The 14,628-nt window shown below is 37.9% G+C and overlaps 2 protein-coding genes across 4 annotated transcripts; both read right to left on the bottom strand.

Annotated features, from left to right (window-relative positions):
- Nucleotides 1-1,785: 1,785 nt before the first annotated feature.
- LOC135165500 (uncharacterized) lies at nucleotides 1,786-6,900 on the bottom strand. 2 transcript variants are annotated; one of them, XM_064126854.1, is made up of 3 exons: nucleotides 6,488-6,900; nucleotides 2,624-3,774; nucleotides 1,786-2,270 (listed from the first exon to the last, which is right to left on the bottom strand). In XM_064126854.1, the coding sequence occupies exons 2-3, from the start codon at nucleotides 3,753-3,755 to the stop codon at nucleotides 2,122-2,124; spliced, it is 1,281 nt and encodes a 426-aa protein (XP_063982924.1). In that variant the 5' UTR covers nucleotides 3,756-3,774; nucleotides 6,488-6,900; the 3' UTR covers nucleotides 1,786-2,121. The 2 variants fall into 2 exon arrangements, with proteins under 2 accessions (XP_063982924.1, XP_063982925.1); XM_064126855.1 differs by lacking the exon at nucleotides 6,488-6,900 and adding an exon at nucleotides 3,966-4,139.
- A 5,153-nt stretch (nucleotides 6,901-12,053) lies between these two features.
- LOC135165557 (G kinase-anchoring protein 1-like) lies at nucleotides 12,054-14,482 on the bottom strand. 2 transcript variants are annotated; one of them, XM_064126960.1, is made up of 6 exons: nucleotides 13,979-14,474; nucleotides 13,751-13,816; nucleotides 13,229-13,457; nucleotides 12,885-13,145; nucleotides 12,639-12,793; nucleotides 12,054-12,448 (listed from the first exon to the last, which is right to left on the bottom strand). In XM_064126960.1, the coding sequence occupies exons 1-6, from the start codon at nucleotides 14,153-14,155 to the stop codon at nucleotides 12,416-12,418; spliced, it is 921 nt and encodes a 306-aa protein (XP_063983030.1). In that variant the 5' UTR covers nucleotides 14,156-14,474; the 3' UTR covers nucleotides 12,054-12,415. The 2 variants fall into 2 exon arrangements, with proteins under 2 accessions (XP_063983030.1, XP_063983031.1); XM_064126961.1 differs by lacking the exon at nucleotides 12,054-12,448 and having other exon boundaries at nucleotides 12,656-12,793; nucleotides 12,881-13,145; nucleotides 13,979-14,482.
- Between the last annotated feature and the right edge of the window lie 146 nt (nucleotides 14,483-14,628).

Below are 14,628 nucleotides of genomic sequence, written 5' to 3'. Positions count from 1 at the left end.
TATCCAGTGAGAAAAAGTATAATTTTCGAGATCACCAGGGAGACTGACATATTACTTATTTCATTTGAATAATATTCAATTCTACCAACGCAACAATGACCTATTCAAAATTTCTCGAAGATATATTCGGAGTTTGGGGTGAATTGGGGACGACAAAAATGTCTCTACATATTCTTTTATCCATCGAATGAATATTCAAGAGAGTGTCGGTTGTCACGGCTGGGAAACAATAAAAATTTTCACGAGAGCTTGTTGAAAAATTATTTAGATTTATGCTCGGTCTCTTGTACTCATTCGTTTGCCTCCCAACTTTTCGAATATATCTATATATTTAGTTCGAATATGTGCATGTGTATATACGTCGTTCAATTTGATTTTGTATACCGTGGGGTACAAATTTCATGTATTATTCATGGTGTCTATCTGGTCAATGAAAACGATCTTTGTGATTTCAAAAATCGTCACATGAGTTCATCAGAATGTGATGCTCCAGATTGTATTGACGATGTTGACCCGTCGCAAATAAATCAATTGGAAAGATTAGAGGAACATAAAGGTGTCTTGAAGTCATTAAGATATGTCAATTGAAAATAAAAGAGATTTGCCTGCAGAATTTCCGCTCATCCAAGAAATCGGATTAGACATCTGGACGTACATCAGTAGATGCCAATTTTTCACCCCTAACAACTCTCTAGACTCTTCAGTAGCGACTGAGGCTCAGAGTAAAATGTTTCGTTTCACATTTTTTATCTTCTCCATAATTTTAACAATTGAACTCGTGAATTCACGAGTTCTCTACCTGGATACCCCTCGGAGCAAGTACTACCCGGTTTATCCGGATGATGCAGGCACTGAACAGGCTTCCAGGGATTTAGACATGACGTTTTTCGCGGGAGAGTCTGGTGGGACCGAGGAGCAAGCTTACCCGACAAGGAAGGTAAAATGTCAATCGAATATTTAACTTTGTTAATCTCCAAATATGAAATCTTTTTGCATTTATTCCAATAACGAAGTCGGTGAGTCAAGATAAGTTGGCATAGTCAAATTTTTTATAGCGACATTGATATTAGAAATCAATTTATTGCATAAAGAATCTTATAAGGAAATATTATCTCTCTTAGATTTAAAGATATTCATAAAAAACTGGCCAATAGTGAAAAGTAACTGCGTCAAACTGATTTGATTCACGGTTTTCTGAGAATATTAATTCCTTCATGAGAAACGTCCAATAAACTATGTAATATTTTTTTTTAAATTTTTAGACCATCGTTTATCCATTATCAGAACGTTTCGCCGACACTCTGGGTTACGACTGGGATCGCCCAATTTCTTACCGTACCCGAGAATTTTCACCGCCCAGAATTCTCAACGACGAACCTTACGAAATGAATCAAAAAATAATGAGACTAAATAATCCCCATAAGGGAGAAGTTATCCTTGAGCTTCGAGTCATCGCTAATAACAATAATGGAATATAAAAGACGTGAGAATAATTATTAAAGGATAATCAATATTTTGGAATTGATGAGTTATTGATTTCTATTTGAGGATAAAAATAAAAAACCTTATTTGAAAGTGAGTTTTTTCCATTCTATTATCAATCCGTTCATTATTTAGACCCTCCAGTCGAGCCAGTAATTAACGAGAATTTTTTTTTCTCGTCTTTGATCTCGTTATGCGACAGCACCCTCCCCCCCGCCCCCTCCCTCCTCACCCAATAATTGATATTTTCTGATGAGGGGAAATTGGAATGACTCTCTTTCATCGCATTCGTTCAATGTCAATTATATGTTTTTATTTCATTTGAATAAAATTTACACAATTAATACCTTGCTACACCGTTTCTTACATTTCATTTATTATTTAGTAACGAGACACGTGTAGATGTCCTGAAATTTCTAAGAATAAATTGACAATTAATTATTTACAGTTTTTTTTATTTTACAAAGAACAGAACATTCGACTGTTGATTTAGATAATTTGGCAATTATAATTTTTTCATTTTTTTATCATTGTTTTTGATTTTCTGATACAGAAAATAATCGAATAATTCGTTGCAAATGAAGAAATTGATGAGAAATAACTGAATTGAGAGAGGTGGATTTTATGGTTTTAACAATTTTACTCGATTGTTTTGGGTTCCTCCTTGGGCTCTTTCACATAATCGACAACGAGCTCGAGGCCGATGAGTGCCCTGATATCTTTTCTATTCTCCTCGTCCTGGCTCGACGGCGAGGAGCTCGCATCCTCCTTCGATGAATCATCGACAGCTGAAAATAAATACGTGAGAGACTTTAACGTTGAGAGAGTACTTGAAAAGTTTTTCAAAAACTCTTCCATCACTAGTTCACGGGGAAACTTTAAGTTTACTGTCAAATTTCTGATAAACTTTGTCAAAGACTTTGTACTTTCTTGAGAAGATATTCGATAGGTGCGTTTCAAGTGATGAATATAGAATCAATTAAATTAGTTTAAAATATTTTAGCGAAAAACTGGAGTTGATGTGAAGTTGATTTACTTTTGTGATTTTCTTGATGATGTATTTTCTTAACAAAACCATTATTTTTTGTACTTGAAACGTTGACCGATATAAAAAATATTGAAAATTAAATAATCAACTTACATTCGCAGTCTGGCAGTTGTTCCTTCTCTCTCTCCTCTCGAAGCCTCTTTTCCACCTCCTTAATATCCTTGTATGTCCTCATAAGATTTTTGAGAATGAAATGGGTCCCACGACAATTATCAGGCTTCTTAGATGTACTAGCTTCATCCCTAGTGAGATTCAGTGGTCTATTGTTGAATTCCTTGGCCTGAGGAACACTGAAAGCCGAACAGTGTTTGTTTCTTAAAGGCGCTTGTCTCTCGCTGATTTTCCGATCCCAAATATGTCCGGAGACACGCAAGTCGATGAAGAAATGAAGCGGATCAATTCCTGGATAGGATTGAGGCAGGGGATAGGGCGGATACCACATAGGTCCCGGCAGAAATTCTGCATTTGGAACAGCTGGAGGCAGAAAATTCTTCTGGCCTGTTGATAGCTCTTCCGGCCGTACCCCAACACCGGGCACAAAGCTCCTCGCTGAGAAGTCACTCTTGTTCTTTTGCTCCTGAGCAAATGACATTTCCTGATTCATCCTCTGGCGGTCAGTCTCGTACTTCCTATCGTTTTGATGACTGATCTGCTCCTCCGGTTTTATTTTCTGATTGGAAGGGAAGATCGATTCGTGTTGGGCCATTCGATCCACCCCAAAGAGCCTCGACGAGTCATCGTAAAAATTCCTCGCCTGCTTTACAAACTCCGAATGATTCTCCTCAACGGGTTTCACTATATCAGCACTAAAATTCGATTTCTCTTCAAAACTCTGGGGCTTCAACTCGGCATCAAAATTGTCGGGCTTGAATCGGCTCTCCGGTATGTCCTGATGGTGGTAGTACTTCTCAGTGGGGGGCTCATGATGTTGCTGAGGGTTTTTATCCTTAGTGGTAAGCTCTAATGGCCTGTCTCGGGCGTCGCGCCATGATCTCTTCCGTCGGCGATTGATACCCGGCGGCGACGTAGCTGTCGAGGAAGTCGCCGACTCGGACTTTGCCTGAACAAATGATCGCAACATTTCGCTGAAGAAGAAACTGTGTGGCGTCAGGGGGACGTTGTAGAGGTAGGGCGGCGTTGCGGCGAGTAAACGAGATACCAAATCACCTCCAGAAAGGGTTGATGGGGTTTTCATGCTTGATGAATCACCCGTTGTTGTCGTCATTTTTTTTTGTTGTTTCGATCTGGAAAAATCCGATCGAAGGCCTTTATCATTGGCAAATTAGATACTTTAGACCATTGACAGAAAATCTTGGTTTTTTTTATTTGGAAATGGATAAATTGTATCGAACCCGATTAAATGAGGAAAGTTTTTTTTATATTCGTGTTTATCGCTAACAATAATAGCTAACGTAAGTGCATAATTATGATTCACCATCCGCAAGAAGCCCCAGTGCTCATTGTCCCCAAAATTAATTGAATTGAATAGAGGAGCAGGAGTCCATGTCTAAGAGGGTGCCTCCCAAGAAAACCCTTTCACCATCGGGGGGTCATTCATTAAGCGTTTACGTCAAGTGCACCTTACTGGCCATTACTCAGTCAATAAAATTCCTCATCATTCACCGGGAGAAGTGCTCCACCTTCAGCGGACAAATTGTCATACTCACATGACAATATAAGATAAAAAATTAACAAATATAGGAAATTGTTTTTTGTATTGGATATACTTTTTGAATTTTTTAGCTGGTAGTGAGTCGATAGAATATAAAAAAGCGAAACTTAAATTCCAACGATTAGAATGCTGGCAAGCAAAAAAACTTGGTGAAGAAGAATGAGTCGCGAAATACTGTGATAAATCCATATTGGTATCTACCCTCGTTTCAAGGGGCAGGAGGATCGGGTGAAGGGGAGGAATGAGAACGGGCGGGGGATGGAAACCAAGAGCCGTAGGTTTGAGCATACAACAGAGAGGAAAGGGAATGGATGCATTGTTTCGGTCCATTGTTTTCACCAAACAAACGGGCGTCCACAGGCAGTACCGTCACCGTAGATATTATGTTCCATGCCAGACAGACAGGATGAACGGGAAATGGACTGCTGTCAGGTTTTCTCTGGCACATACTGTCAGGATGAATCTAAAGTTGGGGTGGAATGAAGCTAGATGTATTGATGTTTAATACACTCTGATTAATAAATAATCATCAATCTCTAATGCAATTAATCACGAGGGAATTAAGCAATTGATTGTGTTAAAGAGTTTTCATGGATTTGAAAATTCTAATATTGCCGCATTGATTTAAATCAACTTCAACTAATTAAAAGTGAATGAATTTCACTCGTCAAGTGCTTGGTGAATAAATCATTAATTTATGAAAATTCAAATGTCATTTCCAGCCGCAGAATTATACATTCGTCGGAGTGAAGAACGTAAAATTATTCTACCCAGTATAAAGTATAAAATGAGTGGAAAGAAGGGAAAAGCAGTTTCCACTGGGTTTACGATTCATAAGACAACTCGGAGATTGAGTTAAGCTGTACCACCAGCTGCCACTCTCTCTCTCTTTCTCTCTCTTTCTCTGCATCCTCTCTCTATACATATACCTCATACTACTCTCTACCACTGCAGACCAATGGTAAATCTGCATAATCCCGTCACGTCGACGATTCTAATTGGCGGATTGTTTCAATTTCTCATCGTCACCAACCCCTTCTTGTTCTCCTTCCACCCTATTTCGCAGTGTGTATACAGTCTAGGCTGGGATATTTGCATTTTCCTTTCGTCGGTGACGGGAATTATGGCGAATAAATATACAGAAATAAAAGAATGTGGAGATTTTCGTAAGTCATTTTTCTATCTAGATTAATTTTTATTTTTTTTTCAAATTTCGGTAATAACTTTTTTGTTGGAAGTTCCGTGAACTAAAACAAAATTTTTTTTCCTAAAATTGTGTTACTCCGATCAGTTGCAAAAATATGGAACTAATCTGACCCTCAAATTAAATTTAATTGCTTCTTCACTTCGCCAATCAATTTTATTTCCATCTGCTTTCTATTTATTGAAAATAAAGTAAAAAAATTACTTAACATCTTAATTCATGTTTCAAATATACAAGATTATACTTTTATTCAAAGGTCTTGCAGCGTATAAAATTATCAGCGAAACCCTCACGCAATATTTACGCATTCGTTTTTACTGTGAAATCAGGCTGACTCCACGCGGCCCTTTACTACTGCAACAATCTGAATACACCAGTTCAGATTGTTTTTATTTGCCTGTCTGTAGATTTTTCATATTATTGTTTCTCTTAAACGCCCATCAACGATTTAACTGTCAGCAGTAAAAATTTTTATCACCCCCACAATATACCCTCCATCAAATAAAGATAAAAAAACTCCGACGATGACTATTATTCCAGGGGAAAAATTAAAATATGGAGAGAAAAATTTAATGATCAGGATTTTCTCAAGAATGAAAACCCTTAATGTGGGGGGTAGTCTACCTGCTGCAACTCTAGTGTGTTGAACTCACCGCGAAAATATTTCTTAATGTCAAGGGGATAGTCTATCTCTACTTGTCGAAAATTTACAGCAAAAAGTCTATATAATTCATTCAACTTTTTTTAAATCACTTTTAACAAATATCAACAGTGCATGTTGGTAAATAATGTAGTGGCACAGAAAGAAAATATTGTTAAGGTAAAAAAATTACAGTAATTTTCCTTTGTTATCTAATTCTAAGAAAACAAGTTGCATTGGTTCCATTCAAATAAGTGGCTGATTTATTACCAACAAAATTAATGCCAATACCCTGGAGATAATTCCTTGTTGAAATTTTAAGATTTTCCATTCAAATAATAATAATAATGATGATAATAATAATAATAATAATAATAATAATAACACGGCTAATCAGAATACAGAATAAAATGATGGTAAAATAATAAATAAATAACTCACCTGAACTTTTTCGAGAAACAACCTCACGAATTCACACAAAAAAGTCAAAGAACTTCCCTAAGAGCAGAAAATTCGTTCTTCCACCGATTCTCGATACACGCGTGCAAGCCCTACACCGGTAAATGAGATAATAATCGTAGTCACAGGGAGTCAGTCTGCGGTGACGAGTTGGATGTTACGTCAGTGTGGTGGGTGGGGGTGGATAGTGTTGGGGTTGACGATGAAGCGCGCCTCCTCAACCATAGGAATCACAGTAAGGTGGATATACCAGAGGGTGGGAGTGGAATAGGAGAAGAGAGGATTGTGCCATCCCCTCTACAGGAGCCCTCACCCCCCTAGCATTTCATACCGCTGTGAAGGGAATCGGGGGGGTGGTGGTTTTTGAGATGATCCAGCCAATCTGCGCATCATTTTCCCTCCCCCGCGTGCCGCCACCCAGCGTAGAGACAGCAAGTGAGAGAGAGAAAGAGAGAGGGGCCCCCTGTTGAATGCCACATTTCGTGGTGAGCCGAGTGGGTACTAAAAGTGGGCGGTAAAAAAGGGGAGAAAAAAAATCGAGAGGGAAAAAGGGAAAATGAAAAAACGTCCCCTCTTTTTTTCCATGTCGTATATACAGTGGATGGTACACTACCTACAGCGAATACTGTACTTTCTGGGCTTGTGCTTTTACGTTTTTGTTGGCGCTGAGAGAAAAAAGAAATTGGAGGAAAACTTGGATATAACGCTGTGCTGGAAAGATTTTTTTTTTTAGGGGGATGTTTCCATTGCACTTGGCGGCGGGGGATGAATGTAGCTGCGGGTGGGGTGGATTTTTTCCATGACTTTGGTACACATGTGAGGAGGTTTAGAATTTTAGAGCATATTTATACAGACCAGAATGCTTCGGGCGCCATTCAACTGTGAAGGCCGCATGTTTTCATTTTATTTTTGCTGGGTAAACATATGAAATCAACATTTTAGGTTTGTTTAATTTAAAATGGAGTGTGTGAATGGAAAAGTCAGAAATGTTAGAAAAGAAAAATCAAAAATTCACATTGTATGCATGGTTTTTTTTTTTTATTCCGTGCAAAGTTTAGAAACGTGGAATAGGTTTTTTTTTTAACGAGAAAATACAGAAAATTATTATTTTCATATTTATTTAACGTACAATGGAGCATGTGGGGAAAATATTTTTTTTTTTTTGCAAGACCTTGTAAAATCAGCATATGTTGATTGAATAGTTTCAGTGAATGTAAGTAGTCGCATTTCAACTTTGAGGATTGAAAACTTAGAAGAAATATATTGCCAGTCTATTTTCATCTCCTAAAAAATACATAAACGTGAGATAAGTAGAGGGGTGAGAAACAATTTAGGCAAAATTTCGCGTCGCTGGCTTCGGTGACTGGATATACTCTTATTTGTCCCCGCGGCAATCTGTCGGCACTCGACGAGAACTCAACCCCCCCCCCTCCTCCCCTTTTTTTTATTTTCCCTTCTCTCACCCTCTCAATCCTTTTTACCACCCCTCGTTGACTATCCTCTTATCCAGCTGTCTCTCCTCGTTTGCCTGCACGACTGAAACGAGAGACTCTTCTATTCTATTCCCACCCTCAACCCCCACCGCCTGCCTCGTTGCCGGAGCTTTCACACCACGCGGTGGAGTCACACGGGAATTTTAAACACCGAACGATTCGTCACTGTGACAACAGCTCCCGAGGCCTCTCTAACTCGTTGTCGTCGACTTTTCCTCTGGCTTTTCAATCTTGTGGTGGTAGTAAGTCTTAATCTCAATCATTTTATTTCATTTCGGGGAATTTAATGACAGAGAAAATTTACGGCAATTAATTTTGGAAAATTAGCAAAATCTAGTTTTTGAAAGTTGGAGTATTTATTTTTGAATAAAATTCATTTAATAGCGAAAAAAATGGTAAAAATGATGAATGCGTTTTTCTTAATAGAAGGGAAAAAGCCGGTGCAATGTCAAGTTGCAGACAGAAAGAAAACTAGAATTTCTCTTCTCCATGAAAATCCAATCAATAAATCTAGCAATCAAAAATCGCTTCTAATCATTCCCATTTCATAAAATCACCAAAATCCATAATTAAAAAATAAAATCCTAGAAAGTCACCCTCTCCTTAAGTCCGGAAAAAATAAAAAATAAAAAATAAACCCTGGAAAGATATTCGAGGGCTCAACATTAAGAGAAATCACCCGATAGAAATTTACCATTTCCACCTATCGTTTCGTTCCCTCTCTGAGAGTGTAATATTCCCTGGGAAGTAAGCTCCCGAGAATTTCGTCGTTCACTCCATAGTCAAGTTGTCTCCTCCTCCTCCTCCTCCTCGCCCATCTCACGGTTTCTGCTTCGAGTACGAAGGGATGCAAATAACTGGTGATAACAACAGATAGCTGGAGCATCAGTGGTGGGAGATGATAGAGAGAGAGAGGGAGTAGGAGACAGGGGTTGGAAATGATAGCAGTAGGGGGTGGATGGAATGTTGGAGGGGGTAGAGAAACGTCACTCGCTGTCGCATCGAGCGATGAGTGGCGCGCGCTAGCCTCCGTTCGCCTTTTGTTTGCGATCCGATGCGACTGCCAGGCTCAGAGATGGGCCGAAATGGGGGTGGAAGGGTGGAAGCAGAGGTGGTGGGACTAGAAGGATGAAAGTTTGTCTCTGTTTCATTGCGGTTTCATCTCAGTGAATCGCGAGAGAAATCGCACAACCACATGGTACACTTAATGTCAGGGCATCGAGCGCATGAATGCGATACTCCTCTCCACTGTGGGCACTGATCTGAGGGGTGCACACAGGGGCTGCTGGGGTATTGATGGGATGATGAAGACAAATACACACGGAATTTTGCAAATGTTGAGATGGGAATTTAGTTGATTATTGATTGTCATTAGTGATTAATATGAAGCTGACTTTCGGTTCATAGGTATTCGTTAATTGGGGGATTATCTTGGTGATGAGTGCTGCCAGGGAAGATTGTCGTAAGAGCTCTTATGGAGATAATTTCATCAAGTACAAAAACAGGCTAGTCATATTTTTATTCTAAAATTACATTCAATGATTTTTTTTCTAAATCCATTCCAAGGACTCGTTTCAATTTGTTAATTCTTTCATTATGGGGAGAGAAATTAAGGAGCACTTAAAGTATGTTAACCGCTGAGAATTGTTTTGAAGGTTGCTTCTGGCCCTACATAATCTTGGAGAGTGAATTTTATAATGAAGATAAACTCTGAAATGTGACAAGAACTATATCTCCATAATGACTTGTTCCGCGATCAGATGTTAAATTACAAAAATTTGGCTTCAATAAATTCCTTCCTTTACCTGAAAAAATTCTTAAGCCAAAGTATTAAATAATCCTCCGAGGTACACCGACCATTTGCCATTTGAGAAGTTGGGTAAGTAGAAGAGGACCTTGGGTCAAAGGATAACGTGGGTCGTCCGACCCTTCCCCACTTCCACTTGCCTTTGACACGGCTATACGACTACATGAGTTTAAATCATCACGCGTCTCAACTTTCAAACATCTCCTGCCATCGAAATAGCGGAAATGTGAGAAAATTATGCATTAACGATTAATCAATGCCAGAATAATGCCGATTTCACCCGAGATATATCAACGTAACTTGTTTTCAAACTGGCAAGGCATCCGGGACAATTAAATGTCGGGTAAGTAACTTCCCCATCTATCCCAACTTTGCCAAACTAGTGCCTGAAGAAGGAAGGGACGAGATGGCTGCAGATTTGAGGGATGCCTGAAGGAGGACAGTAAACAACTTTGATTAAATATCTCCCTCGTTGAGGGGAATAAAATGAAGATAATCCTTCTTTGATTGTCTTTCCCTCATCTTGCCATTTCCAATTTCCACGTTTTTTTTTCTACTCTTTCGAGTGAATAAGGAATACCTAGAGAGATAATTGCAGTGTTAATATTTTTCATTTTGATTTAAGGTGTTGAACAGGTCTGGAAATGCAATGAGTGCTGAAGACGATTCGATTGTACGATAAATCCGAGTTTAATTATTTTAAAGGGTGTTGGATTGAAGAAATTTTTCATCAAGATTATTTATTGACATTTTGTTGGAAAATTACTCATGTTCACGATATATCAATAATTGGAGAGGAATTTCTAAACATCCTCATTTAATATCAATGTCATGAAATAATTTTTCAAAAAATCTTCTCGCTTTAAAATAATTTCTATAAAATCAGAATAATGAGGATCCATGCCTTAATAAAATTCTCTCCTCCCCATCAATAATCTCACACGCAGAAACTGCGGATCAATTACATAATGATAACGGCACGGTGAAACGGATGCTTTTGCGCCCGCTACCCTCGACCACCTCTTTTCCACGTATCACAGCAATCAAAGAGACAGAACCAGAGTTTCGCGCGTTACAACCACCTACCCACCCACCACATTCATCCCATCGTTCTTCCGTATAGCAAAGTGACTATAGAACAAAGGGTTGAGCCTCTTCTCTGCGGGCGCAGTAATTATTATGCTCTTTGACGATCTATACCCACTAGCCCCCTCCCTCTCTCACCCTTTCTAGTACCCTTTTTCTACGCCATTCCCACCCCCTAATACCCTCTCCACGTCTGTCAACGGTTGTCCCCACGAATCGATACTTCTAAAACTTTAATCTTCCGTGTTCTCGTGATCTGCATCCAAATGCCTCTTCATGTTTTGTTTTTATGAGAGGAAGAGGTGATTTTTGAGGGAGGTTGATGTTTTGGATGACTAAAAATTTATCAGGAGAATAAAAATTGTACATTCAAATATTTCAGACAAAAATAAAATTTGTATAAATTTTTATAATTGTTAATATACATAATAAACATTACTGTCGATTTGCCCGCGCCCTCCTATATTTCGCTTCTCAATCAAATTAATTACTCAAGAATGGAAATAATTGTGTGACCAAATTCCCCTGGCATATCAATTCCGGAGAAGTGCAAAAACAAACTGCAAGATGGAGAATCAAGAGTTATCCCTTTTCTCCATCCATTCGCACCGTTCCTCAAGCTGAGAGCAAGAATCTATTTCTTTCCTCTCACCCCCGATTCAACGAATTACATTTTCCCAACACAACTCTCAGTCAATTGGAATTTAACTATCCATTAATTTTTTTCATCTATTCTACATTTTAAAAATAAAATTAAAACTTTTGAATGTGCGAATAAAAAGTACGAGAACTGAAGAATAAAAAACGTTGAAAAATGTTCATAAAAATAGAGCCAGTGCATGGTGTAATCCGGCTGAGGATTAGCGTCGTCGAGCGAGCGTGTTCCATAAAAATGGTGGAAAAGTGGTCTCTCATAGAAAAAAAGCATTTATGCGGAAAATGGCCGTACCACGTTGGATATTCGACAACAATTATAATTCTGTTGCAACGAAGACACATTTGTTTTCGAGTAATTGACGATTTAGCCTACAACAATTCAATATCCGTCATTAAAAAAAAATTCAATGTAAATAATTAATAAGACACACAAAATAAATTATTTAAAAATAATCGAATATTACTATATGATATGTGGTCATGAGAATTACTAAGCCTTCTCCCATAATGCATAGAATTTATATTTATTACAAAATATTTAGAACTGCATTACATAGTATTGGATATTTAAGAACTAACTTTTTTAAATATATTCAACTAATTCTACATTCTCATTTATCAATTAATTATAATCAGTCACAGTGGATCGTATGAGTACGTCGAAGGAAGTTGTAAAGAAATTAAATCACATTATGTGGCCCGTGTTTTCAAAGCACATACGTAAATGGAAAACAAAATAATGTTAATAACAGTACAAAATTAATAAGGTATTGATAGGTACGAATAAAAAAAGAATACTCATGCTTCGAAGACTTGGCCTTTCCTAGACCTTGACCTTGAGACTTAACTTTGAAGGTGCGAAGGTTTTTAGGCATTTTCACTGGCTGGTCTCTTCTTATTCTGAAAGATATTGAAATTAAAATTACGAGAGGTGTGGCAAATAACTAAATTCGTTCAATTATCAAATTATTAAGCGGATAAAATGCGTTTAAAATGAACAATCAACGAGTGAACAAGATGAATGGTTCAATGACTAATCATTCAAAAATATACAAATCCTCTAAAGGAAAACTCAATAGGATAAACGTACGGTTTGCTTTGTCGATTTGACATCAATACTTGAGGCCCTAGTTTTAGAACGCTCCTGTTCCAATTGTGCATGAAGAGACTGCACTTCGGACGTTAATTCATCCCGAATTTCCTGGAGTTTAGCGACTTCTGCTAGAACGGTTGCTTTATCTTTCACTGAAACGGGAAAAAAATCCCAGAATATTAAATATTAGGGATGAATTGAAAGAGATTGGAAAGAATTACTGATTTTATCTAACTAACTCACTCTCCCCGAGCGACAGAATCTGATAAAGCTTCTTATTCCTTTCTTTGACCTGTGACAATTCAGCTTTGAGTGTCTCTACCTCATCCTTAAGCTCCAGAATCTGCTCATCTCTCTTTTCCACCTCGACCTTCAACTGTGCAGATGTTATGTCATTATCCAGAGTGTTCAATCTTTTCTTTAACATATCTCTCTCTTTGCATTTGATGATCTCCTCTTTAGTCTCTTTGTCCATTCTGTCGAAGAATTCCGCATCTGATTCAGCTGCCAATAATCGATAGGTAATACACATACCAATTTAAATTACTAAATTTAAATTGATTTTATTATTAACTTTATTTACTTACTTTTATGTTTAAAGGGCTTAGAATCTTGGTGATTAGCAATTCCTGCAGCTTCATTGCTCCCCATGTTATTGAATTCCTCCAGAGACATTGTGGATTTCTTCGATTTTTTACCACCAGATTTTTTTGTTATATCTGGATCTTTGATACCATTCTCTATCTGTGTCTCGTAGGCCAGTTTTGACAAAATCAGAGCTTCGTGGAGTTCCTGTTTGTAAGCTTCCTCCACAGCCTGGGGATTAAAAAATCATCAATTTAACAGTTGCGAAAAAAATGGTATATGTCAGATTAAAAAACAATTGTCACGAACCAGATTTCAGTAATCTTGTACATGTAAAAGCCATTTTCGAGGCTTATCTTCGTAATAACTCAACAAATGATTTCAAATATTTCTTTTCCATTGTCTTTGATTTATTATAAATAGTAAACACCACTAGCATCATGTAATTTATCATATAAATTATTCCTTTGAAAATTGTATTCATAATATGCATCAACTACTTTAATAATTCTCTTGAAACCTACCATAGTATCTTTCTCCTTCCACTGCTCCCACTGCTGATTCTCCTGATTTCCTCTCTTCTTTTTGGACTGTAAAAATAAAGCCATGAAAATTCAACCACTGTAATGAAAACTTTTCCATTGTCCGTTATCTCAATCTGACCATTCAAACTTTCCCGCCGACTCATACCCATATCATCGACCATTAGCCGGCGAGATAAATAAAAACAGAACCTCAAACAATCGACTCACTTTGCTCTTCTTATTCTTGTCGTCCTTCTTCTGTCCCTGGCCCTGCCCCTTGGGTTTATCATTTCTGTTCTTGACATCGCTCTTGGCATTGGTCGTTGACTTTTGGCTTCTCTTGGGCTTGGGATCATCATCATCGAGAGCGAGAACGGCGAAACGTGACGGCACAGTGGTCGCCATTGTGTGAATAAAAATTTTATTTTCCGTTTTCAGAGCGATTGATGAACACGAAAATCAACGATGAAAACAGTGCTCAAGACGATGCTCAATTATTTTTTCTCTCAATTACAATATGACTAAGTTACTTCCGGTGCGTGATGAAACGTTATTAAGGATTGCAACCACCATAACTCGATTATTTATTCATGGAAAATCGGGATGTTTTGGTTTTTATTTCGCGCAAACTCCGCGGAACGAAGCAATTTTTTTTGCTCTTTTATTTGAGATGATGAATGAAGAAAAAGAGATGAGAAATAATTTTGCGGCTGTAGTGCGCATACCGGAAGTGGAGTGCATGTGACGACGCCAGTGAATCAGGGGAGGCAATGGTAATTGGTGAACGGCGGGAAGAATAATTATTCAAAATAAATTAGTCATTTAATACTTTAAACTTTTGTTTGTTAATGAATATGTGATGGGTGCTCGATGGGATT

Source organism: Diachasmimorpha longicaudata, chromosome 8 (assembly GCF_034640455.1).
Source record: "Diachasmimorpha longicaudata isolate KC_UGA_2023 chromosome 8, iyDiaLong2, whole genome shotgun sequence".
Taxonomy (NCBI): domain Eukaryota; kingdom Metazoa; phylum Arthropoda; class Insecta; order Hymenoptera; family Braconidae; genus Diachasmimorpha; species Diachasmimorpha longicaudata.
This window is presented reverse-complemented; position numbering and strand designations above follow the sequence as displayed.